At 37.4% G+C, this 25,927-nt stretch overlaps 4 protein-coding genes across 6 annotated transcripts; 2 read left to right on the plus strand and 2 right to left on the minus strand.

Annotated features, from left to right (window-relative positions):
- The first annotated feature begins 2,365 nt into the window (after positions 1 to 2,365).
- Positions 2,366 to 9,513, plus strand: LOC117637706 (probable LRR receptor-like serine/threonine-protein kinase At2g16250). Its single transcript, XM_034372682.1, has 5 exons — positions 2,366 to 2,890; positions 3,121 to 5,419; positions 6,763 to 6,891; positions 7,686 to 7,708; positions 8,369 to 9,513. Exons 2-5 carry the CDS (start codon positions 3,459 to 3,461, stop codon positions 8,980 to 8,982), a joined length of 2,727 nt encoding a protein of 908 aa, XP_034228573.1. The 5' UTR covers positions 2,366 to 2,890; positions 3,121 to 3,458; the 3' UTR covers positions 8,983 to 9,513.
- Positions 9,514 to 10,397: 884 nt separating this feature from the next.
- On the plus strand, positions 10,398 to 14,553 carry LOC117637667 (transcription termination factor MTERF2, chloroplastic). The gene is made up of 7 exons (XM_034372626.1): positions 10,398 to 11,079; positions 11,271 to 11,679; positions 11,881 to 12,096; positions 12,284 to 12,391; positions 13,089 to 13,363; positions 13,505 to 14,055; positions 14,163 to 14,553. The coding sequence occupies exons 1-6, from the start codon at positions 10,457 to 10,459 to the stop codon at positions 13,839 to 13,841; spliced, it is 1,968 nt and encodes a 655-aa protein (XP_034228517.1). The 5' UTR covers positions 10,398 to 10,456; the 3' UTR covers positions 13,842 to 14,055; positions 14,163 to 14,553.
- A 321-nt stretch (positions 14,554 to 14,874) lies between these two features.
- LOC117637668 (50S ribosomal protein L27-like) lies at positions 14,875 to 16,386 on the minus strand. The gene is made up of 4 exons (XM_034372627.1): positions 16,265 to 16,386; positions 15,686 to 15,793; positions 15,454 to 15,578; positions 14,875 to 15,339 (listed from the first exon to the last, which is right to left on the minus strand). Exons 2-4 carry the CDS (start codon positions 15,765 to 15,767, stop codon positions 15,124 to 15,126), a joined length of 423 nt encoding a protein of 140 aa, XP_034228518.1. The 5' UTR covers positions 15,768 to 15,793; positions 16,265 to 16,386; the 3' UTR covers positions 14,875 to 15,123.
- A 384-nt stretch (positions 16,387 to 16,770) lies between these two features.
- Positions 16,771 to 24,357, minus strand: LOC117637842 (phenylalanine--tRNA ligase alpha subunit, cytoplasmic). 3 transcript variants are annotated; one of them, XM_034372881.1, is made up of 19 exons: positions 24,170 to 24,357; positions 23,445 to 23,610; positions 22,944 to 23,066; positions 22,695 to 22,787; positions 21,907 to 21,963; positions 21,393 to 21,448; positions 21,100 to 21,192; positions 20,302 to 20,392; positions 19,944 to 19,981; positions 19,717 to 19,755; positions 18,975 to 19,051; positions 18,806 to 18,890; positions 18,629 to 18,725; positions 17,995 to 18,091; positions 17,768 to 17,839; positions 17,598 to 17,664; positions 17,383 to 17,508; positions 17,211 to 17,265; positions 16,771 to 17,124 (listed from the first exon to the last, which is right to left on the minus strand). In XM_034372881.1, the coding sequence occupies exons 2-19, from the start codon at positions 23,589 to 23,591 to the stop codon at positions 17,074 to 17,076; spliced, it is 1,464 nt and encodes a 487-aa protein (XP_034228772.1). In that variant the 5' UTR covers positions 23,592 to 23,610; positions 24,170 to 24,357; the 3' UTR covers positions 16,771 to 17,073. The 3 variants fall into 3 exon arrangements, with proteins under 3 accessions (XP_034228772.1, XP_034228770.1, XP_034228773.1); XM_034372879.1 differs by having other exon boundaries at positions 24,166 to 24,347; XM_034372882.1 differs by having other exon boundaries at positions 16,818 to 17,124; positions 23,445 to 23,606; positions 24,166 to 24,348.
- Positions 24,358 to 25,927: the final 1,570 nt, after the last annotated feature.

A 25,927-nucleotide genomic window follows, 5' to 3' on the forward strand; every position in this document is an offset into this window, starting at 1 on the left:
CATTTTCAACATGCTTGACAGTACCATGTACGAATAGGAAACTTCCAACCATTGAGTCGTTCAATCATGCATAAATAATTGTCTCTAGCATTTCAATGATATAGATCCATTTTTGTTTTACTTAAACGGAATTCTAGATTTTTTGTTTTTTGTTTTGAAAAATAAGAGTTTTTCATTCCTATTTGATGTGTTTATTTGTGAGAATATCATTCATGATCTTGTATCCCATAAACTAGTTTTCGATATCTATTTAATGGATTTCTTCATGAACAAAGGGAAAATTGTCATTTGTTTATGTAAATCAGAAAGATACCATCCATTATCTTATACTTTCAATCCGAAGCGAGTAAATCGAGATATAAGAATATAATACATTTGCGAACTAGTAAAAATTAGTTATTCAACCTCCCACTGAAGAATAGTTCGACCCAAACGTAGGGTAGAGAACTATTAAACCAATAAATACGTTAGCTCGAACCATTATATATATTGACATCCTCTCTTAATTTCTCTCCTTAAATAAATAAATAAATAAATAAAATAAAAAAAGAAGAAGAAGAAGAAGCTGGATAGTTTCAACTACTCTAAATCACGGAGAGTGAGATCGAATTCAGATGTAAAAGCACACTGTTCTGGCCAATTGACCTAACTCACATATGCAACATACTCTCTTGACTTAGGTTTTTATTTTTTATTTTATGAACTAGGCCATTATTTTAGTTCGATTTTTCTACGGTGGTAATGGGTTGGGTCGTTTTTTGTCCCAATTTGTAACCCAAATTGATATAGAGTGGTTTTATGATTTCTTGGATCGAAGATTCACTTATTATTAGGCCAACTCAATCCAATCCAACCCAACTGTGGTTGGATTGGGTGGTTAGGTTGGGTTAACTCAAAATTAACTTCACTTTACGTTTTGGTTCCAACATTTAACTCAACCCTTCACATAGCAGTTTATGATTTTTTGAACCCAAGACCCGTTCATTAGTAAACTAATCCAACCCAACTCTCTAATAATGAATTGGGCGGTTCGGTTGGATTGACCCAAAATTATGCCCACCCCTAAAAAACCCCACTTCGCAAACTAAACGAGCCCTAATAATAATGAAAAAAATTATAATAAACGATTACAAATTCAGACATTCAAATATATTAAAATTAACTCGAGCGAAAAATAAAAAAGACAAATGACATACACTTTTAATCTCTCATAATACAGAAGTAACATTTTTAAATTTAAAAGCTAATGATGAAACGATTTGATTTAGTCCATTTTTTATTCATCCAAATCGAAAAAGAAATGCAGTTAATAAGTTCTTTATCTTCAAATCCAATCCAACAAACAAAATTAAAACAATTGAATTTGATTGAACCTTTCATCGGTTTGCATGAATTGTTTGAACTTGTCTCAGCAGACCATTTCATAGAAAAGAAAAGGTTCTTTATATACATATATAATTTTAAAACAAGAGTATATACCTCATGTCATGTATTGATTTGAGAATAAGTTTTCAGACAACTGCCCTTTGTAAGGAAAATAATGTTTTGAGATAACAAGTACTGTTGTTGAGCTGTAATTGTTTTTCAATTAAAAATCTATTTTTCTTCATGTGTGGCTAGAATCACCAAAAATAATAATTCATACCTAATCCAACTCACTTACCTAATGTAACATAAAAAATTTTGAATTGCCACTTCATCATGTCTCCTATTAATTTGTCCCCAATGCTTTCTATGTGAAGCAAAGGAACCTCAGACAATGATGAAATTGTTCCTTGGTTACCATAATCATCATATACATGATATCTATGGAATTCAAAGCAAAATTCATTGTATTATTATTATTATTTTTTAGACTTTTCTTATTGAGAGGGCCGATTGCAAACTAAACTCACAGATATTATACAAATGCTAGAACTCGAACCCAGAACCTTTCATGAATGAACAATTGCTCCAAACTACTACACTAGTGGGTCATTTATAAATTCATTGTATTCTTAAGTGCTTCTTAATCATTCAGATTCAATTTTACTTCATTTCTTTACACCACACTTCTTCCCACTTGTATTGTCCTTGAAAAGATATTTCCTAATTAAAAAAGTGGGTAAGTTGGGTTAGTGAGAGAAAAGGGGAGAGAGAGAACAACCCTTTATTTCCATGTAGGTGCAAATGATCATTTCACTAAAAAGACAAACTTTAATTCCAAAGAAAAAATGATCATGTACTACAAAGTATCATTAAAGGCCATCAAGTACACACCAATTTTACACAACCAAAACCTACCATTTTTTGGATTAAAACAAATAACCTACTATTTTACCCAAATTTCATTCCTTTGTTTCCCAGAGTCAGAGATAGTGTTGTAAAAGCAGAGCATCCATTTGTTCTCAGAGAGAGAAAAAACAGAGCATCCATTTTTGTTCATAGACACATATTCCCAATGCTTGACAGCCTATAAATCACAAAAGAAATCACACAAGGGTCCCTTCAGTAAATTCCCTAAACAATTGGGTCACAGCAATAATTGTATAGAACATTTCCATTGTTCACTTTTTTTTTTTCTTTTAAATTTAAAATTTTGCTGTTTATAAGATTTCCATAGAAGAGGAGAAAAATAGGAAAGAAAAAAAAAACAGTGGATGGGTGTGAGCTGGAATGGGCGGGATTTCCGGAGGTCAAATTCAACCCAACCCACTGAGACTCACAGACAGAACCGGCGTCGGACCTGGGTTCAAACCCATCACCAAGTCACGAGTCCAAACCCCGAGTCAATGACTCAGCTGATTCAGCCACAACCACATTGACCAGCCCACATTCTAAAGACTTCAACTTTCCATCTCTTTCAGTGACAGCAGCCCCTTCAACACAGAAACCAAATAAAATAGAGAAGGTAACAGAGAAAATCAAGGCTTGGTTTTCTCTCTCTGTGTTTTTTTTTTTTTGGTTTCTTGTATGCAGCTGTTGATAGTCCACAGTTGCTCTTGAGCTTTGACCAGCCACTTTCTGTCCCTCTCTCTCTCTCTCTCTCTCCAAATTTATTAATAATTAATTAATGGGTTTTTCATTTTCTAAATTTTACGTCTTTTCTCTCTTTTTTCCTCCCTGATTTGTCAACTGAAGAAGCTGAAGATTTTGGGAGTAAAGAAAGGAAAGCAAAGAAAGTGGAGACAGATTTGTCTGCCTCTCTCTCCATCTCTCAACAGTTTCTAGTGGAGACTCAAAGCGTGTGAATTTGAGGTAAGTGTCTTCCATTTTGGCTTTTCTTTTTGGAGAGAGAGAGAGAGAGAGAGAGAGAGAGGGAGAAAGTTGGGGGCTTTTAGAAAGAGAAATGCATTGTTATTGTGTACAGGGCATGTATAATTCTGGGGAGTTCTATAGCAGTCAAACACATGTACATGTTTGAGATTGTGTGTGTGTGAGAGAGAGCTAAGATGGGCATGATTGGATCTTTATGAGCCATGGTGGATCAGCGAAGCATAGTCTCTTGTGCCTTGTTTTTGGTGGTGGTGTTGCTGTTTGAGCCCACATTTGAGCAACAGAGCCAGCCATTGCCATTGGGTTCAACCACTGAGCGAGTGGCTCTGCTTGAGCTCAGATCGTCCTTAGGGTTGAGAAGCAGGGATTGGCCCATAAAGGCAGACCCTTGCTTAATCTGGAGAGGGATTCAATGCCAGAATGGTAGAGTTGTTGGGATTAACATTTCTGGGTTTAGAAGGACTCGACTTGGCAGTCAAAACCCACAATTTTCAGTCGATGCTTTAGCCAATTTCACCCTTTTGCAGTCGTTCAATGCCTCCAATTTCTTGCTTCCGGGTTCCATTCCTGACTGGTTTGGCCAACAAGTTGGGTCCCTGCAAGTGCTTGATCTCACTTCTTGTTCTGTACTTGGTCCTATTCCATTGAGTCTCGGAAATTCATCCAATCTAACTGGTCTGTATTTGTCTCATAATAACCTTAATGGGACAATTCCTGCCAGTTTGAGCCAGTTGTTACACCTTTCCGTTTTTGATCTTTCACGAAATCGGCTCGCTGGATCCATTCCTACATCATTTGGCAATCTTCGGAATCTTTCTGTGCTTGACATTTCTGGGAATTACTTATCCGGGTCCATTCCTCCGGGCATTGGGACCCTCATGAAGCTTCAGTATTTGAACCTTTCAAGTAACATGTTGTCTGCTTCAATACCTGCTCAACTTGGGGACCTTGATAGCCTGGTTGACCTTGATCTCAGTGCCAATATGTTGGCTGGGTCAGTACCTTCGGATTTGAGGGGGTTAAGGAACTTGCAGAGAATGATAGTTGCACAAAATTTGCTTAATGGGACTTTGCCAGACAATCTGTTTCCGACTTCAACACAGTTGCAGGTCATAGTTCTGAGAAACAATGGTTTCACGGGGGGTCTTCCTAAAGTGCTGTGGTCAATGCCTGGATTGAGTCTTCTTGATGTGTCTGGCAATAATTTCACTGGTCTGCTTCCCAATTCTAGCTTGAATGCTAATGCCACTGCTGCAGTATTCAATATTTCTCAGAATTTGTTCTATGGAAGTCTTACGCCTTTACTTGGAAGTTTCAGTGTTATTGATATTTCGGGAAACTATTTTCAAGGTGGTGTACCAGGCTTTGTGGGCACTAGTGCATCTCTTGATCGCAACTGCCTTCGAAATGTGAAGAATCAAAAGACTTTGGCAGAATGTTCATCATTCTATACTGGTAGGGGTTTGACTTTTGATAATTTCGGACAGCCAAATTCTACACAACCTCCTCCGCCAGCAAAACCTCCTGGGAAGAGCAATAAAAAGGTGATCATATTAGCTGCAGTTTTGGGGGGAGTTGGTTTGATTGTGCTCTTAGTGTTGATTTTGGTAGTACTACTCCTATGTTTACGCAAGAGGGGCACTACAACTGAAAGAGGGGTTGGTGTGGGGCCAATTACTACAGGCAGCGGTCCACCACCGCCCGGAGGATCAATTAACTTTTCTCGTGTAGGAGATGCATTCACATATCAGCAGCTGCTCCAAGCCGCAGGTGACTTCAGCAATACAAACTTAATTAAAAATGGTCACTCAGGGGATCTCTTCAGAGGTGTCTTGGAAAATGGGATCCCTGTGGTCATCAAAAGGATTGATTTACGCTCAATGAAAAAGGAAGCATACATACAGGAATTGGAGTTCTTTAATAAGGTGTCACATACAAGATTTGTTCCCCTTTTGGGACACTGTTTAGAGAATGAGAATGAGAAGTTCCTTGTCTACAAATATATGCCAAATGGGGACTTATCAAGTTCCTTGTACAAGAAAACCAACACAGTGGATGATAGTTTACAGTCATTGGATTGGATAACAAGATTAAAGATTGCATTAGGTGCAGCAGAGGGTCTCTCCTATCTGCATCATGAATGCAATCCTCCCCTCGTTCACAGGTAGGTTAAGAGTTACTTCTTGTTAAGTTTCAATTCTTCCCCTTCTGATATTTTTCATTTATTCTCCATGCAATTATGTTCTCATAATTTCCTTTATTTCTGACTTATAGTATCTGCTTAGTTCTTTGTTTTAGATGGATATGTAACATTGATTTTTAGATGGAGTTTATTTTCTGTAACAAGAAGGGCACTAATTTAATGGCGTCTTTAGGATTTCTAAGGGCTTTCTGTGCCACATTAGAAGTTAAAACCACTTAGGAACTCACATCAACTACTTGTTCATCTTTAGAAGTTAAAACCATTTAGGAACTGGCATAAACTACTTGTTCATTTCAGAGGCTCTATGACACTAAAGCTAAAGATACAATGGACTAACTATGGCTTTGTAAGAGGTTCTCTGATTCAAATTTTGCACTCTCAGTACATTGAACTGGGACAAACCATAGCATATGTTATTCTATTGACAAAATTTCATTGTTCCTAGTCTCAAGAATAAAAAAATCAGAGATGGTCAAATATATTGGTCAAGATACTCCTGTGTTTATCAGTTACAAGAAACTATATAATGGGTTTGACAAATTTAAGGGGAAGATAATGTTTTTATCTTGTTTTATTTCATTTATAAAAATAGCTGAGCAGCAATTATGGTTGGAGCTTGTAAGAGGTGATTATAATATCCCTGAGGCTTGAAGTCATATGCTTGAATGTGTCAAAAGCCAATTTGACTTTAGACTAAATCTTCAACATAATTCAGTATCAGATGGCTGTTGCAGTGGATTAGTTAATGGAGTTTGCATATTTAAAGTACAGAAGTGATGGGAAAGCTATAGATTTGTATCTCAAATGAATGTCACTGGCACAAGATGGGGAATCTATAATTTTGTTCAATAAGCTTCCTGGTAATGATTTATCTGTTTGAGGTTTTGAACTGAGGCCGGGCACTCTCTTGAAATTCAACTATACCAACTTGAAAGCATGATTGTTATACAGATAGTGATTGATGATTGCGACATTTAGGTCTAAGTAAGATTGTTCTTAAAAGACTAAAATAAAATATAAATTTGGATGATTACTGTTTAGGTAGAAACGAATATGTAGCAAAATATTGGAACTGTTACTATTTTCATATGTTAATTATATATGTAAATTCTTCAATGAGTGAAGATTTTTATGTGCTGCATCTTTGCACTTTGTCAACAGTCAATTTGTTTAGGTGAGAGCGAGCAACCCGGTTTTGTTAGTTTAGCATTCTTGTTAGTGCAATTGATGATCCCAGAAGCCAGATTATAGAACTTATGCCTAGTGGTGCATGTAGTGACATAGCTTTCTTTTGGTCAATGAAGGGATGTTCAAGCAAGCAGTATACTTCTGGATGATAAATTTGAAGTGCGGCTAGGGAGCCTGACTGATGTCTGTTCTCAAGAAGGAGATACTCATCAAAGCAGAATTACCAGGTTGCTGCGGTTGCCACAGTAAGTGTTCTGTTCATAATTGTATCTATTCACCTGTCTCCTCTTTCCAAACTGTGACTATTCCTGGAGGAACAATTTCTATTTGTTTTATATTTTATTGTCTATTTATTTGTGATATATCTTGCTATTCAGTCAATTGTTGAGTTACTATGGTAACTCCTGATATGTTTAGTCCTTTTTGCAAAGACAGCATGTAATTTTTCTCTTATATCCATTTCTTGCTGCTGTCCTAGTTGCTTACTCCATATGTTTTCCTTGCCTTTTATTTTTATTTTAAATCCAGTACTGCTTTAGTAATTGTTTCTTGCAATATATCTTCTACATTAAACGAGTTTCTTTAATTCTCAGAATATCTGCCGTCCCTAAAAAAAAATAAAAAATCTCATGATATCTGTATGTCCAATGAAAAACCCTTAGGTGCGACCACATGATGAGTTCTATCTTCCCCCACCCCAACCCCTACAAATTTTTAACTGTCTCGGTGGTATTCCTTCTGCTATTCGCTTGTTAACACGACATATATGTTTTTTGTCTGCCATATCTTTTATAAGACATTTTGTGTTAATTGGTATTAGCTATTTTTGCCCCCTAAACGAAGCTAAAGCCTGAAACAAGGTTACATGATGTGGATCCTGTCAAACTAAGAAATATTATCATACACCTAATTGTATTTGTTTACTTTATTCATCTTTGCTGAATTACGTGTAGCCTTTGCATTAGGTTCATTATCATTTGTAAAGATTTAATAGATCTGCGTGTATACAGTTCTTATTAGTTTTCCTTTTACAATGCAGGTCATCTGAGCAAGGAGCTTCTGGTATGTACATATCTGGTTATAAAACTTCACATCATTTTAACTCCTTCTTACTTTTATGTCTTGCTGTCCTTTTATTGATTTCCTAGCACTGAAACAGACTTGCGGCTCTTTGGGCCAACTATACATGCTAATTTCTTTTTCTTTTTTTCATAGAAGTTTTATTAGACATCTCCTTTAAGCTTTTGGATCTTTGAGGCATTAAAGAGTGACTGACATGTTTAATAGCGCTCAAAGGCTTCATATGTTTGGACGGAAAATAGTTCCACAAAATTTTCTGTTGTTTGTTTGAACTAAAATGAGAAAACTTAAAAAGAAATACAAGCATTTCTTTCATTTTTTATTTTTTGTCAGGAAATGTTGTCTTAAGTGCGAAAAAGAAAAAAAAGCCTTTTCCTATCCTTATATGAGTTGAATGCCATAACCAAAATACAAGCAAGCATCTTCTTCTTGCCTATTTAATTTCCAAACGACTAACTTATTATTTGGTAAAGCTTTAAGTGGTGTAGCTTATATTTTTAAATATGGGGTAGTTTATGCTTTTGTTTCTATCACTAAGGCTTCAAGCTTGTCTTAGTCCATAGTGAATTATGATCCTTGGCTATTTTTTGTTATTTTCTTGCACTCGAATAACCCAATTCTTTATCTCTCTCAAATTACCAGGTTCATCGACAGCATTATGTTCCTATGATGTTTACTGTTTTGGGAAGGTATTACTTGAACTGGTAACAGGTAAGTTGGGCATCAGTGCTTCCAGTGATGCTGAAATGAAGGAATTATTAGATCAGACGTTACCATACATCAGTATATATGACAAGGAACTTGTGACAAAAATTGTGGATCCATCTCTGATTGTGGATGAGGACCTATTAGAGGAAGTGTGGGCCATGGCTGTTGTGGCCAGGTCCTGCCTAAATCCTAAGCCCTCAAGGCGCCCCCTAATGAGATATATTCTCAAGGCTTTGGAAAATCCTTTGAAGGTGGTGAGGGAAGATAGTTCTGGCTCTGCAAGGCTAAGAACAACCTCTTCCAGAGGGTCTTGGAATGCTGCTGTGTTTGGTAGTTGGCGCAGCTCATCTGAGGTAGTGGTCATACCAGGAGCCTCCACTACCAAAGGGGAAGGAGGGAGTGGCTTAAAACATTCAGGAACCACCGGTTCACAGGGAAGTGGCCCAAATGGTGGTGGTGAACTTTCATCCTCACGCAGACGGCATTCTAGGGATATATTCCCCGAACCATCTGGTGTACAAGACGTAGAGAGACCTGACCAGGACTAGCCGATTCATGTTGATTGTTCTTGATTCTTTTTAATAATACAGCAGGCTAATTTGAGTGCCTGTTTGTTGGTGCTCCAGCAAGCTCTTCTTTGGTTTTTGGAGTTAGGTGGTGTTCCAAGCCAATTTTTGTACATGGGGGTGGTTCCATGGTCCACAGCTTCTCTTAAGGGACGCTGCAGTTGAAGTTGCATAAAATTGCTATATCTTTGGGATGTTGAATGTAGTTTGAGGATGAACCTGGACTCTCAGAAAATTTGGTGAGAGAGAAGGATCAGGGGTGCCATCAGCGGATATGGTTCGTATTTGTTGGGAGTGCTTGTTTATGGCGAAAACAAGCTACAAATTTTATGTGTAATTGATTTGTTCTGTTCCTGTTCAGTTTCTGGTCAATGTAAATTGTAATTGTCAAAGATTACTTCATTCAAAGCAGATTTCACATTTTGATTCAGAAGGAAAACACAACACCAAAAAGGGAATTGGAACAGAAGAGAGCTTCTTTATATACAGAGACTTTTCGGTTCTTAATTGTTATCTCCATAGTCTACTTAGACTGACGCTGATCCCTGAAACGTTCAGCTCTCACCGATCTGCCTTTTGACATTATGACTTTCCATTTCAGGATAAAAAAAAGAAGAGAAGAAAACATTTTACTTGGTTCATCTGTCAATATTTCTAAAATATTGGACTTTGGTGTTGTCATGGACAAGCCATGGTAACACCATAGCACAGTTGCATTTTTGGTCCAAAGCTGCCTGTTTTTTGAGCACAAGCAATAATTTAAATTACAGGAGAGGGGGGATTCTCGCACACTATCACAGTGTCATAGGGATTTGAATATGAAACCACTAGTCTATAAATAAAACCATTTTCCATGGGCTAGATCCTGGGCCGAAGTTGTCTGTTAAAAGCAGTAATTTCATACTATTGACCTAAAAAAACACAGTAATTTCATACGATGTGATTTGAACTTAAAATCTATCATTTTTTACATTATCATAACATCACTTGAGATCGCATAAAAAAATAACATCACTTGAGTTGGAAGCTCATGGATAGTCATACACGGGGATGACACTGTTAATATTTCTAACTAACAAGCAATGCTAATAAATATCTATTTAATATCGTGACGCCTACACAAATTATACCTTACAATCATACTTTAGTATCACATCATAATTAGTCTGTTCGTGCAACTTATTAACTGATTTATTTACAATTTATTTTAAATTATTGATACAAGTGATATCGAGAAATAAGAAAAGAATGGAATGAACATGATAAATTCTCTTAATTACTTGAAATGCAAGTCACTTCAGTCAATCAAAGATAGATAATTTGAATGACTGTGGATTGAGTTGGGATTTACTTGTAGTGAAGTGAGAGTTGAGGTGGATATTATCTCATAATCCAATTCCAAACATTGTGAAATGCTGTGGAGCAGCAAAACCACAGCAAGCCCAAAAGAGCAGCAATGGTGCTGTCTTCTCCCCTCACTCCACTCCCTTTCCACCCTCACATTCACCTCCATCAAAACGCACACTCCATCACCAAATTCAACACCTTCTCTTGTCTCCACGGAACTCCACAACCCCATCACCACGACCCCCAAGACCTCTCTCTTCGGAACCACAACTCCAAGTCCACCGCCCTCCTCCTCCAGCGCCTCTCCCACCTCCCCAACCCTAACCCTAGCCACCTCCGGCAACACCCAGACCCTCAGCCTTCCGGCCACAAAGCCAAGCTCTTGGAACGCTCTCTCCTCCGCAAGCGCACTCCTCAGTTCCCTGGCTCCATCTCCCTCGACTCTTCCTCTCTCACTCCTCTTGATGATGAAGACGATGAGCATCGGATGATAATGCGGGCCCTGGATATTCGCAGGAAGGTCACCGCAGAGATTTTCAAGGAGTTTATGAGGACCAAGGGCAAGTTTGGCATCACCTATGCCACCAATTTGGTCGAGACCTTGACCGAATTCCTTGACTACGTCATGGTCCAAGCCGCCGCCATGAAACTCTCGCCGGAGTTCTCCAGCTCCACCTATAATTTTCGCGCCAAGACTGTCATTGAAGACTCTGAAGTTGTGCCCTGTATCAGGTAATCAAACACTTCTCTCTCTCTCTCTCTGGCATTTTTCTTTGGGGGTTTTAATTTCCAATTTATGTGTTTTTTTTTTTTTGGGTAGAAATTACATGAGCTATTAGTTAGTGGTGTGCTTAGAATGAAAAGTAGGGAATTAAAGGGATTTGTTTGTCCACAACTGGGTTTAATTGAGTGTCATTGTATAGGTGGTTGAAGCACAATTCACTCTCATATCCCCAAATTGGGAAGCTCATTTGCTTGTCAAAGGGAGACATCGGCTCAATTAGACGACTTGCTCTGTGGTTGAAGTCAATTCATGTTAAGGGGAGATTTATTGGGGTGGCACTTGTGAAGGCGGGAGATCATTTTTTGGAGCGCAGCAATGAAGAATTGGATGAGATTGTTGAGTATTTAGAGAGTAATGGGGTTAGGAGGGATTGGATGGGCTGTGTCATGAGCCGATGTCCGCAACTCTTGTCCTACAGTTTAGAAGAAGTGAAAACTCGTGCCGGGTTTTACTTGGATATGGGTATCAATGACAAGGATTTTGGCACCATGGTCTTTGATTATCCCCGGGTACTTGGCTACTATACTCTGGATGAGATGAACCAAAAGGTAGCTGAGTGCTTCTGCAGATTATTGATTCATTGAAATCATATATATTAGGGTTTGATTCAGGAGAATGTGGAGTTTAATACTTACTGATTTGGGTGTATTAACATATATATAAAACTTATTGATTTTCATAAAATAATATTTAAAAAAACTTACTGATTTGCATATGCATGTAGTGAGATGCTGCTCTTGTTTATCCAGGTTGACTATTTGAAGGAATTTGGTCTTAGTGCCGAGGATGTTGGAAAATTGCTAGCATTTAGGCCACAGCTGATGGGTTGTAGCATTGAGGAAAGATGGAAGCCTCTAGTTAAGTATTTGTATTACCATGGCATAACTCGGGATGGTATGAGGAGAATGCTTATCATAAAACCGATGGTTTTCTGTGTTGATTTGGACAAAACCATTGTGCCAAAGGTATGCATACTTCATGCCTTAAACTTTGGTTATCTGAATCCTTCTTTCCATTTGGTTACCTTCCATCTCATCCTGTTTTAGGTATCCTTGTTCTCATAATTATTCATGTATTATGTGCATAATTGGTTTATGCTAAATAGGCAAACTACATGTTTGATGATTTTGGCACTTATTTTCCATCATGCAGGTAAAGTTTTTTCAGGACATAGGCATTCACAATGATGCGATAGGCAAAATGCTTGTAAAGTTTCCTCCATTGCTAACATACAGCCTCTACAAGAAAATCCGGCCTGTGGTATGTTTTTTTCTTTTCAAATTCTGTTATTGTTTCCTATCATTCCCTAAGGTTATACGGTTATTTGTATGAACAGATCCCACCCACCCAGCCCACCTTTCCGAAACACACACCATCCGTGCACATGCATCCACACAATTATGTATATCGTTCTGTACCGCAAAATCTATGTAACAATAGATTTCTAGAAGTTAAACATGGAAATATGTCCTTTTTCATATTGTAGTAAGCTGATTAAAGTGAGGTGGAGTTTTAGGTTCAATCTGTTTGGTGCATGGGTTAATTTTAGTTTCGAAGCCCTAAAAATAAATAGATTAGAATATCAGGTCATTTGATTGAATGAATGAAAATAACATTCTGAGTTTAATAAATAGGCATAGTAAATTATTTTTAGTGACAGACTAAATGAAATCTGATAACTTATTTGATTTTGTATTAGTTTTGCTTGTATGTAACTGGTAATTGTTTAATTGCTTCATTGATTGAGGTGGACTTGAGAAAAGCCCAAAAATTGTTACAGATAGTACTCATGAAATAGTTAGAAGTTAGTATCATTAAAACAGACAGCTGTACTGAGCACTTTTGCATTTATGTAGGTCCTACATGATAAAAATTTAATATCCAGGTTCAGTTTTTAATCAAAAGGAGTAACCTTTAGCATTCCCCTTTGGTAACATGTTACTTGAATATCATACAGGTCATATTCTTGATGACCAAAGCTGGAGTTAGTGAGAGGGATATTGGAAAGGTAATAGCTTTGGGACCAGAGCTCTTGGGATGCAGCATTGTGAATAAGCTTGAGGTTAATGTGAAATATTTTCTATCCCTTGGCATACATCTTAGAGTTTTGGGTGAGATGATTGCTGATTTTCCCATGCTGCTCCGGTACAATATAGATGTTCTCCGTCCAAAGTACCGTTACTTGAGGAGAACTATGGTCCGCCCTTTGCAAGATCTCATTGAGTTTCCAAGGTGAAAGCATCACGACAGAAATTCAAGCTTTGGGAATTCAAATTCAACCTTACCTTGTCAATTTGTGCTTATTCATTTGTGTAATAATTTATCTTCTTTCTTCTCTACTATTGGATTTGACCATGATGAAATCGTGTCCAGGTTTTTCAGCTACTCCCTTGAGGGCAGAATTATTCCAAGGTACAAGGTTCTGATAGAGAATTGCATTAATTTAAAACTACGCTACATGCTGGCTAGCACAGATGAAGAGTTTGAGGAGAGGGTCAAGGTTATAGTGGAAAGGCGCAAAAGATTTGAATCTGGTGTCATGAGTGAGGATGTTTCTAATTCCCAAACAGGTGATGACGATGAATTTCCTGTGAAGGGAGCTATGCTTGATGAAAGTGAAAGTGAGGTAGAATTAACTATGTTTGATGACGGTGAAAGTGAGGCAGAATCAACTATGCTTGATGACAGTGATAGTGAGGCAGAATTATAATTACTCTGCTTGTCGCGGTAGGTGTACCACACTAAGAAGAACAATGCTCCGACTTACCAGTCACAATCTCTTGACTTACAAAACTGAACTTAAGTTATAGTCAAGCTGTCAAAAGAGGAAGATATTTGTTGCTTAGGAAATCCATGACTGCCGTCTCCAAAGAATGGTCCAGACAGTGAAGAGTATGAACCATGAAGAGAGATGATGCCCTTAGGTATGAAGCCTATGCTTGATGTTCTCTTTATGATATATATTTTTCTTTTGCAAGTGCTTTATATGTTATTGAACCCTGCTCATCCGTTGTCAAAAATGATGTAACAGTTGGTCATTTAGTTCATAGATGTATGGCGTTAGTGAATCCGCTGCATGATGTAGAAGAAAGCAGAATAAACAATGAACCACCTTTCCCTCCACTATTCTGTTGCCCGAGAAGTGCAGGGCGTTCGTTTTGGTGGCCATTGCTGTTGGGTGTTGGCAAGTTTGCTTCTCATGCAGTACTTGGCGAAGTTACTGTTGTATAGCTCAAGAAATCTGTTTTAATTTGTAGTATTCTCTTAGACTTGTCCAAAGCCAGAAATGTAGGTAGTAGACTAGCTTGTTAGAATTCATAGATTCTCTACACTTGTAAAGGTATACATTGTATGTACTGGGGCCTTTATTGCCCCCTTTTTATTTATTTATTATTAATACATTTGGTATACGTCAATTTAAATCTCTGGTTAAAGCATGCACATGTAAAGGATTCGAGCTTGAGGCTGGCAAAGGCTGTGAAATTACGAAATTAGATGACAATCGGTAGATACTTTGCTGCTGGAGAAATTCTTGTATACAATCTCTCTAGAAAAACTGGTTCCACGCTAGGCATGCAAGAGATTCAATGTGAAAAATGAATTGTATGCAAGATTTTTTTTTCATTAACCTTCAGCAATGGTAAAGATTCGTTGAACCCAAGTTTTGAGCCAGGCAATTGCAGCATGAAGTACGGTGAGAAAAACTTCTAAAGGGGGGAACCAGTAAAAACTTCTGAAGGCAATTGCAACGAAACTGAAACCAGTGAAAAGGCCAAACTAGAAACAGAATGACCTTAGTGCTATAAAGCCATAATCCAGGTAAAAGTGAGATGAACATTCCTTCGCCTAAGATCCGGAGTTTCTGATTTACAGAAACCTGTTGACTTTTGGCATAACAAAGCTTTTGTTATTGTAATCATCAACCCGGGAAAAGGTTTGAACTTAAAAAAGATCTAAAACAAACTTACAAGGTCGTATGACATTGTCTACAACTAAGTGGTTGCAACATCTGCATAGACAGGGTGAAGCATGTGACCTTCCTTGGGCACGACATGCACCCACTTGCGTCCACTGAGCTTGTGGTGTTCAAATTTTACACAGCCTTCTTTCAGAGCAAAAAGGGTGTGATCCTTCCCTAAGCCAACATAATTTCCAGGATGAAATCGGGTGCCCCTCTGGCGAACAATGATGTTTCCAGGTATCACTCTCTGCAGCATAAACAGAATAACCTCAGTCATCTCAACGAAAGAATTCAACAAGCATTGGTGAATCCTCCAATTTTTTTTTTTTTTTTTTTCTTTAAGTACGCATCAGCCTCTCACCTCTCCACCAAATTTCTTCACTCCAAGAAACTTAGGATTTGAGTCTCGGCCATTCTTTGTGGATCCAGCAGATTTTTTAGTAGCCCAGCGCCTAAATGTCAAACTCAATCCTTCTGCCGTGACATCTAAAATTAGCATATTTAGTAAAACATCAGAACTTAGAAGCAGCAACACAACAGACTCATGTTACAGTTAAAATAGCACAACCCATTTGCTGATATGAAACTCGTACCAGAAGCTCTGCTGTACACAGGAGTATTCGAAACCAGGTGCTTGACACCCAATCTACAGCATATTGATGCTGCAAGATTCATTGTGTTTTCTATATGATGAGAAAAACCTAAAAGAAAATCACCACATCAAACTCATGCTTTGAAAACCAAATTAGTTCAGTTCACCAGTGAGAACCATCAACTAAAATCTATTTATGCATAAATTGCACATGGAGATATAGGATGGGTTAAATTAAATTTCTAAAATGAAATTCAAAGTTAACAAAAATAAAACAACGCAGATCAAACTAAACAAGAAGTTAATGCTTTCCCAGCATGAAAAGAATCGAACCCAATTGTTTTACCTCCAACAAAAATTTAAAGTGCCCAACAGACAACCAATGAAAACCAGTCAAAGATGGAGATACATTTATCTAATTACCATGTTTAACATCATTCAGAGATCATGGATTCGAAAGGGGAAAATCAAAGTTACAGAGAATGTCACAGACAAACAATGCCCAGAAACCAAAACACGATAAAATTGCAAAAACTTAATCAAAGAATAAGACTTTATATTATTATGTGAGAAGTGAAACCTGGTTGTTGGAGTGCCAAGCTAGGCTTCGTCGTGAGCGAGCTTAGATGCGACGATGAGTAAGGAAACGAAGACACAGAGAGTGAGAGCTGAAATCAAATGGGGTAGGGTTTGGGTTAGGTTTGGGATTATGGCCTATCGGGCGGGCCTGGATTGGGTCCATTTAACTTTCATCTTTTTTTTTTTTTTTTAATTTATGAATTTTCAAATTTTAAAGGATTACTTCAAATACGTTCTTTATTTAATCCACACGACATGCCACATTAGAACAGCAAAGACCAACTGATATACAAGAGTTAACACTGGAGGACCATAAATAACTAAAAAAATAAGCAAATGATCAAAGCTAATAGTTTCGTTGAAAACTTTTTTCTTTTGTCAATTATATATATATATATATATATTAAAATTCGGGTTTTATTTCAAAACGTCCATGATATATAGAAAATTTTTAGCTAGTCATTTGTTTTTGTCAGGGATCGTTCTTCACATGAAACCCTTATAATGTATTTGTATTCTTTTGTATTGTTTAATGTTTGTTGAGCAAATCCAAATCATTACAATGGAGTTCGAAATTTCAATAAAGGATTCAATACAGTAATATCAATCTTCGTCTCACCCGTGAGTCATTACATCACCGCAAACGAATTTGAAACAAAAGGTAAACCTGATCTAGCTGTTTTCATTTGATTTATCAAACAAGTTTCCCTGCCATACTTTCTAATGAAGAAATGCGTACATTTTGTATTCGAAATGAGCAAAATGCAGTAAAACAAAATTTTTGCAACGGTAGCAGAATTTTCCAATATGCTATAATCCAAGGCGGCATATTGGGTTTCTCTTGATGAGACCAAGATCGACCTACAAAATAGGAGAACCAGGTGAAATCCAATTCAGATGAATGGAAAACTAATGACTAAGATTGAAGATAGGATGTAATGTGTTACCTTATGTCCAAAAAGATCTCGAATGTTGTCAATCCCGTAGAGTATCATGGTGGGTCTGGTTCCAATTAAAATCCAGAGAGAATAAACATCAATATAATGTGGAGTATTTTTCTAGCAAAAATCCCTAAAAAATGGTAGTGATGAACAGTAACGATAATTAATTTGTTCTTACCTTTCAAGGGAGAGGCCCCATGCAATAACACGAACATCTTCTGGGAGTCCCATAGGAAGCAACATTTCAGGTCTAAACATGCCAGAATTTCCAACCTCTACCCATTTCCCAAAGCCTTCATGATAACTGATTGAGAAAAAAAGGAAAAATTTATCAAACTTTTAACTACCAAACATGAAACAACCTTTTCCACCTAATTGAGCATTAATTATCACCTGAAAATCTCCATGCTAGGCTCAGTATAGGGATTATAAGCGGGCTTGAATCGCAACTTCGACATGCCTAAAAATAGAAAAACAAAAAATAAATAAGTTTCCTATTATACCCAATCTCCAACATCAAAGCACAAAAACCAAGTCAGTAGCAATGCCAGCCAGTGTCTTACCCAGACGTGCGAAGAATTCGTGGAGTACTCCTAACAAGTCACCAAGAGTAAGCCCTCGATCACATACCAAACCTAAAACCAGGACCCAGATTGTTCATTTTAATTTAAATCTCCAAGAGTAATTCAGTTCTTAGTTTTATAGCAGAGCCCAAGATGAACAGAGTTATGGACCTAGTGAATGTCTGCAGATATCTAGCTCAGGTATATATAAACAAACCGAATAATACCTTCTATCTGGTGGAACTCTGCAAGATGAGTTCGATCTACCGCTTCATTTCTGAATACACGATCTATAGAGTAGTACTTTTTCGGGGCAAATGGTTTCTGTAAATGCCAAGAAAGAAAAACAATTATGACTTTGGGACTGCGTTAGTGGGATTGTGTGTGTCTACTTATGCAGGTGCATGCAAAACGAATTCCTGAAGACATTAAAGAACCTACAAGTTACAACTACCATAGGTAGCTAGAAACTATGTCAAATAATACTACAAATAAAAAGAAACACCTGTTGGGGAAAATATGAAGAAATTTCTACCTACACTTTACAAGTTGTATGCAAGCTTACTATGACAAAATTCCAACTTTCAAATGCTTAGAAATAACACTACGTAGCATGCAAAAATGTGATACTAAGTTAAGATTGAATACTTTTTGGTTTACATTAACAAACTCATTGTGCAAGCAAAATTCCATCACAAAAAGGGCATTGTCAGGAGAGTAAATTTTGCACCAAGGTAGCATTAATAAAAAATGTTAGAATTTGAAGCTAACATAGAAGAGTTCCTCTTTGGTTTAGTAAATAAAACTGCAATAGTGAGTGATCAATTGAAAGCCATGAAGAGATTCATAAAATAAACACACCTGTGCTAGTAAGTACAGCATCCTGGAGGAAACAGCAGTTGTGTGAGTTCGCAAAATATTTTTGTCTGCTTCCTCTCTTTTCCAATCATATCCATATCTGCCAAAAAGGGAAAAGATAACAGTCATTATCTCAAATCTTGTGGGGTTAAAACATTAAAGGAAGTTCAAATGTCATACCCTCGGGATTGATAACCACCAGACTCATGAATCTGCTTCACCCGCTGAACATAATCTTCAGGCAGTTCCTTGGTGGTTGAAGGAGCTACCAAAAAAAAACACAAGACAACTATTAGTTGGGAGCTAGATACAGAAGTGCTCATGATAAAAGCAACAACGTTAAAGAGACCTTGTAGAAAAAATGTATCATGAGAATCTCGGGCAGGGTGTTGTTGTGGCTGGAAAAGTGCATCAAAGTTCCAAAAGCTGCAAGTAAAGCAAAAATAAACAATTTTTAGTATCTCACCATTAGCTACCACATACATAATGAGCTGTATGCACTGAAATCCCATGGAAGAAAATGCAACATGAGAGATTTCTTTTTTCTTTTTTATTATAAACATGAGAGAATTTAAAAAAGAAATACTTTTTTTTACAGATATAAAGAAGAGAGGCAAAATTCACATGTGTCTAGTATAACATATTCAGTTGAATATTTACTTTATGGGTGGTTTTTGAAACCAATTGTTTGTGAGAACCTGGAACTATCAATAAAATAATTTATATTCACTCCGTGAGCTGTCCAGTTATAACAGAAATATCAGTGAGCAACGCAAAATAACCTGTGAATAATCATGTTTTTTTTCCTTTCTTTCTGGGCCAAAAATTATATTGAATTTGTTGACTAAAGAATCTTGGCATCTTGTTCTTTTGAAACAGATCCCCAGAATAAGGCTTGTGAATCAAATTATATTTTTCATTGGAAAAGAATTCGAATTTATCCCCATTTATAAATTTGCATCTAAATTCCACAATTTCCAGTAGATGTTTTAGCAAAATGGTATGGTTACAAATCCTCGACGTATTATAAGCTATGATTTACATTATTATAAATAAGACAAGTTGGCTAAAAGTGAGACGAGATAGGCTACCTGCTTTCAACATAATTGTTTGTAGGCATCTCCTCAAACCTGCAGTTAGTACAGAAAAACAATACATAAATGCCAGATATATATAGAGTAAGGATCCCGCACACAAAGTCGTGCATCCAGGATTTTGCCAGAAATCATGCCAACATGGAACTAGGTCACCTAGAGGGAGATGTATGCGTAGATAGAAAACATAAATCAGTAAATATTAGACAAGAAACAGGTCTTACCCCATCTGTCTGAAAATATCCTTCAATTGCTGTCGTACCTGAAAATTGGGAGATTCAATTAGCAATGCTATATGCAAACAGGTAATTTTATACAAAACTTGCAAACAAAAAGCCTACCATACTGACATCTTGTAACCTAGTCCTCTAAGAAATATATTTCTATTGTGTACGGCACCAGCTCAAATTGAGCACCTGCAGACTTTGGTGGGATTATCTGAAAGTCTGCTAAAACAAAAGAATCACCTTGTATTTCTCTTTCAACTCTATTTGCCTCTGAGGACATACAGTATACTGGTCTTATGGTACTCAAAGCAAAGCCACTTCTATTAAAAAGATACAATGGAAATTATGTCCTTGCCTTCAGCAGTGGATGTAGATGACCACCTTCAGTAGGCAGACCTTTAGCGGTGAAGTTATACTCTTTGAACTCTATTTCCTTCCAATCACCCCTATATTACAAAAACAATCATTTAAAGCTATCAGCAAGATAACTGCATACAACATCACTCATTCATGGGTGTGCATTCACATAATGCAAAAACAAAGAAAAAAGAAACAAAAAGAAAACAGTATTCATGTATAGTCAGTATAGGATCCAGAAATGCTTAAAAAGAAGTGTACAACAGTTAATAGATGCTAACTGTGGGGATATGTATACCAATACCTTACATATTGGAATGATATAACAATCAGGGCAAGATACATGAGGTTTAAACTGTAAGTTTACAATTTTTTCTTAGGTTAACTTAAAAAGAAGAAGAGTCTATCTGTTCTATTTTCAATTTTTAAGGACCCAATTAAACAAAATGGATAGAAATCAAACCATAGATCTGTCTGTACGCGTACATTGCAGGATATAAATGCACCCTTCCTAATTACTATTGTTTTTATATTACAATTTAATTGATGCCTACAATTTTATATTACATATATTTTTTAAATAAGATATCCCAACGTATCACATCCCAGTTTTCAAGAATTTCCGTATTACTGTAAGAGTATTGTATCATATTGCATCCCTATCCTCTTATCGCCCATCCAGTTTCGGTGATTCTGAGTTCTATGCTTCAGAGAACTTTAGCACTAAACCCATCCAGCAATTGTTGTCATAAATTCTACTGATCATGATCTACATTCATAATAATCACATGCTTACCTCTGCAGATTCTCTCGAGTCAAATCCGTAGCAACTTTCTTTCTTTTTGGAGCATAATTGGGGCCCTTTTTCACTGAGTAGCCCTTCCACGTTCTATAGTGCAAGAAAACAGAAAAAGACGATAACACTATGAACAGAGTATGAAACCTTTACAGGCGAAATAACCATAATCAAACTTCTATGGTACAAAATATACGGCCATATTCAAAGAAATTTCATTGATACCCCCTGGCACCAAAAGAAAAACAAGGGAACTGTATAAGCAAAGAACATAAAAAGCATCGGATTCTTACTGTGGAACAATAAGCTTTCTTGCTTTGAGAGCCTTAATGTCATCTTGGTTGATGGCCTGCAATCAGAAATAAGGAAAAGAAAATCCAAATGAGTTGCCAATAAAGTTATAATAGAGGGGAAAAACAACGAGGGAGAGATGATCTACTGAACGATGGAAAATGTGCACCCGATAGGGAATTTGGTACTGAATTAAAAGTTTTAAAAACCCCCATCTCATTTCATTTCATGTACGATAAAGTTATAAACACAATGCACCCAGCTCATCAAAGTACAAACAGGCCCGACAACCATGTGAATGATTCACAAGACAGCCTTGGGTTTTGATCAGGCTCCAGCCCACCACAAAAGATACAAACACACCCATCCCCCAAACCCCAACAATGTTACTATGGTATACACATCACTGAAGCTTAGAGCTAGCATATACTCGCACGGTGTACATAAGTGCATGTGCATGATTTCATATCATTGAAATACAACGTGAGATTATCGATGTTGAAAAATATTATGCACCTGCCCTTCTTGTATCTGTAAAAGCAAATCTTTGACTTTGTCATCCACATGTTGGATCTGCAGAACGTACAAAGAGAAAATTATGATGAAGTATTCAAGTCATAGACATCATACACGCACAACTGAGGCAAAACATGGCTATACTAGCATCATCAGACATTTGTGGATTCCACATACATCCAGAATCACTTCAAACAAAAAGACACACAAACAGAACAAAGCTGATGAATATTTATAAACAATGTATACAAAAATATAAAATGTATCGAATGAATGTTTAAAGCATCAATGAACCGCATATCTTGAACAAACCCCCCCCCCCCCCCCCCCCCCCCCCCCCCCCCCCCAAAAAAAAAAAAAAAAAAACTGCATAATAAAACAAACAATAATATCTGAGTCCATTAGACACAAAAATAAAAGAATAAATTTTGAAAACAGTCAAATGACGAGAAACATATAATAATTATCAATGAAGGGGAGAAAGAAAACACACTAAAATACAATCACAGATTCTACAAAAATTATATTTTAGTGTATCAGAGGAAAAAAAAAAATCCTAATAACAAGTCTTTGGCTGGATTCTCATTGGAGAACATGAAGGACTCCTGACACAATCCATTAACCATGACGCCAAAATAAATTGAGAAAAGGGCCTACTTATTTGGATAAACTGGAACAAAATACTGGATTAGGATCAATTCCAGGAAGATCATAGCCCCTACGTAACATATCTAAAACATTCCTAACAGACATTATTACGTATATAGATTTTGTTAGTGAGGTGTTACCTTTCTGGTGACAAGTTGTTTTCCCATCTCCACCCATTTATTCTTTGCAGCCTGGGCACAACCTATTTTGAAAACTGATAGATCCAGCTTTTTCTGAATAAAACATCAGTTTCAAAACACATGTAGCATCAAAGATTAATAACTCGTGAACAGAGAGAAACTACAAGCACAGAACATAATTGAATAGAACCAATGAAACATGCATCGTATCAGAAGTTCTAAATTAAAGACAAGAGCCATAATAATCACCTGCAATTCTTCTTTTGAAATACCCTCTGGTGGTATGGCCAGGAACAGTTGCACTTCAGGTGATCCAGTAGCAGTATATGCCTTTCCTTCATCAGTAAGCACCCACGTCTCCCTTTTAATGTCCTGCAGATCAAAGAGTATCAAAAGGTACTCAAACAGCAAGAACCCTCATGAAGCCCACAATTTTTACATTTAGTGTAATTTCAATTAAGTAAAACAAAAAATGAACTCAACCCAACAAGAAACCAGCACTAACAACCAAAAGGAAATTCCTTTTGCAGACAAATGTGAACTATCCATCATAATTTGTAGCTCGAATTAACAAGTACATGCAACCCAAGAAGATTCAATGATAAACTCTTCATTAGTTTGAGTTAAGAAAACTTTCTAGTAACCAAAAAGAACAGAGTTAAGCAAAAACACTTTAAACAAATCCCAATTGTTGCTCCTATTCAAATAATGACGAAAAAAGAAAAATCAGGGGCAAGTGGGTTTGAGCACCTGTGCGTCAACATATTTGAAACCATGGAGACTCTTGATAACGTTGACAATCTCGTTGTGATCGATTCTGCGTTCAGCTGCGAACTGGCCTGAGTCTGAAATATGATCGTTTTTCTCCAGGTATCCTAGAATCGCGTCCTCTGCCATTGCTCCCTCCTCGCTCTATCTGACATGAGCAGAACCATGATTATAATTTGGAGTAATATATTGATATTTGCCATTTGTTTTTAGGGTCTGAAGAAAATTAAGAAACCAGCAGCCTTAAGCTCAGTTGTTGAAATATTGCTAGTAGTCTCCTAGTAAATTATAGAACGTGATTTTACATTTATACAGAGACTAATTTCATGTCAAGTCATAATTCTCTAATTCATTTACATGAACTCTAAAGAAAATTTTCAATTCCGAATATAACGCTGCAAGTGCGGTTAGTGACTCTGGCAAATTTTTTATTTTATTTTTTGCAAGTTTGATTTTTGGACATAAAACTTGTACAACGAAAGAACTAGGAAAGGAAAAAGCTAATTAACATGAAAAATAATCTATAAAATGAAGAGGGAATTGCTGAATTAACCCTAACAACTTGAATCGGGCTCCGAACCTAATGAATATGCAGAAAAAAGAAAACCAAAAACAAAAACGAGTTCTAACCTAATGGGTTTATGAGATTAACAACGAAAGAAAACTAATGAATCAACTGAAATAAAACTACAAATTCACTTACCCACCAAATGCTGATAACTACAAGACCCCAAGGATTGACTGTCGAAGCAGAAGACTCGAAGAACAAGAAGAAAACTGATTAAGTTTTATCGAAGAAGAGCCGAAGAAGAAGGGGGAGGGAGGGGCTGTTGACACATAGGTCGACTAGTCTGAAACTGAGGCTGGGCTTGGGTGATGTTGGGTTTGATTTTAGAATGGTGTTATGCACACCCAACAAATCACTCACCATGCCACACCTCCTAAACATACTTGTGAACCTTTCTATTTTGACCCTCTTGTTAGTTTTTTTGAACTTATCAAAACAATAATTTACCATGACCTAAAGTTATAAAACAAACATATTGTGATAATTTTATTAGTCCTTGAACTTTAATCCAATTTGCATTATTTGAGTACTTCAATTTTCAAAATAGTTCCCGTGGTCTTTTAACTTTAGTTTCATTTGGACAAATGGTCATTCCGTCAATTTTGTTAACTTTTTCTGTTAAGTGCAGGGGAAAAATGGTATTTTTATATTAAAACAAAAAAAAAAAATAAAAAATTATATCTTTAAAATAACAATAAAATCAAATCAAATAAAAAACCAACAAAAAAAAATTCGAGTTTTGGGGAAGTAGAAATTGGGATAGAGGGGGGGAGAGAGAGAGAGAGAGAGAGAGAGAGAGAGAGAGAGTGTGTAAGAACCCAAACCAAAATATCTAAAAATTAAGATTTCTTTATTCTAACCAAAAGACGATTTTGCCCTCGCATATTTTAATGGGGGAATATTTGACTTTTTGATCGGAAAAGAATTTGTGAATTCCGTTTGCGCCGTTGCGTAGAGCACGGCGAAACGAGTCCGTAGACACGGAGTAGACCCGAATCGGAGTTCTAACGAAGAAAATACGATCAAAATACCGCGAAGGGCAAAACGGTAATTTAGAAAAGTCAGATATTTATCTCTCCCTCTCCCTTCTCTCTCCTCAGTTCTCTCTCCTCTCTCTCTCTCCTCCCCGCGCGCACGACCCGCAGCCCCTCCCCCGTTTCAGATCAGCCCGTCGCCTCCACAGGTCACGGCGACCTTCGCCGCTGGTACCAACCGACACGCCTCGTCGCCTCCGTCACGCCACGACCAGTCGCTGCCCACGGGACGACCGGAGTTCGCCGGAAACTGGCGATTTCTCGCCGAATTTCACCCGAAATTCAACTCAATTGTTCTCCCTCATTTCGCCACCAAATCTTTCGAGTGAGGTATGGTTTTCCACCTATTTTGTGTGCTCTAACTGATGGTTGGCTGGGTTTAGATCGATTTCTCCTCTAGGTTGCTTAATTTTCGAGTTGAAAATTGGTCGAACTTCAGCCGCCGTGATCGGCCATTTCCGGCCACTTTTTGGGGGTTATCCAAGAACAAAAGTGACTCCAAATGGGGTGTTTTACTTAGGATAGGAGTTTGGAGTCTCGGTTCCAAAATTTTTCGACGCACCCTAATCGCTTTGGACACCCGATCTGCCCGCGCGTGTGGCGGCGCGTGGGCGAGGGTGGTGGCTTGTTTCTGGGCAGTTTTGAGGTCCTCGTGCCGTCACGAGCGCGTAGGATTTCGCGGATCTCGATTTGGAGTCCGTTTGAGCCCCGAACGGATTTTCCATATCTCGCGATCCGTGGGTGCAGTGTCGTTAAATCGTTGGATCACGCTGAATTTTGGATATGTCGGTCTACGTGATTTCAGGACCACGTAGGATTCGACGGATTACGAATCGGAGTCCCGGATACTCCGGAATCGCGAA

This window comes from Prunus dulcis, chromosome 8 (genome assembly GCF_902201215.1).
Source record: "Prunus dulcis chromosome 8, ALMONDv2, whole genome shotgun sequence".
NCBI classification, from domain to species: domain Eukaryota; kingdom Viridiplantae; phylum Streptophyta; class Magnoliopsida; order Rosales; family Rosaceae; genus Prunus; species Prunus dulcis.

Bases quoted from the DNA above. Each gene is read 5' to 3' on its own strand.
- LOC117637706 (XM_034372682.1), top strand. From the start codon at position 3,459: ATGGTGGATCAGCGAAGCATAGTCTCTTGTGCCTTGTTTTTGGTGGTG. The intron at 5,420-6,762 runs GTAGGTTAAGAG...TGGTCAATGAAG, and splicing joins AATCCTCCCCTCGTTCACAG to GGATGTTCAAGCAAGCAGTA. The intron at 7,709-8,368 runs GTATGTACATAT...TCAAATTACCAG, and splicing joins ATCTGAGCAAGGAGCTTCTG to GTTCATCGACAGCATTATGT.
- LOC117637667 (XM_034372626.1), top strand. From the start codon at position 10,457: ATGGTGCTGTCTTCTCCCCTCACTCCACTCCCTTTCCACCCTCACATT. The intron at 11,080-11,270 runs GTAATCAAACAC...GTCATTGTATAG, and splicing joins GAAGTTGTGCCCTGTATCAG to GTGGTTGAAGCACAATTCAC. The intron at 11,680-11,880 runs GTAGCTGAGTGC...TTGTTTATCCAG, and splicing joins TGGATGAGATGAACCAAAAG to GTTGACTATTTGAAGGAATT.
- LOC117637668 (XM_034372627.1), bottom strand. From the start codon at position 15,767: ATGAATCTTGCAGCATCAATATGCTGTAGATTGGGTGTCAAGCACCTG. The intron at 15,579-15,685 runs GTACGAGTTTCA...TGCTAATTTTAG, and splicing joins TGTGTACAGCAGAGCTTCTG to ATGTCACGGCAGAAGGATTG. The intron at 15,340-15,453 runs GTGAGAGGCTGA...TTTATGCTGCAG, and splicing joins TGAAGAAATTTGGTGGAGAG to AGAGTGATACCTGGAAACAT.
- LOC117637842 (XM_034372881.1), bottom strand. From the start codon at position 23,591: ATGGCAGAGGACGCGATTCTAGGATACCTGGAGAAAAACGATCATATT. The intron at 21,964-22,694 runs GTAACACCTCAC...TACGTTCTGCAG, and splicing joins AACAACTTGTCACCAGAAAG to ATCCAACATGTGGATGACAA. The intron at 21,449-21,906 runs GTGCATAATATT...TTCTGATTGCAG, and splicing joins TACAGATACAAGAAGGGCAG to GCCATCAACCAAGATGACAT.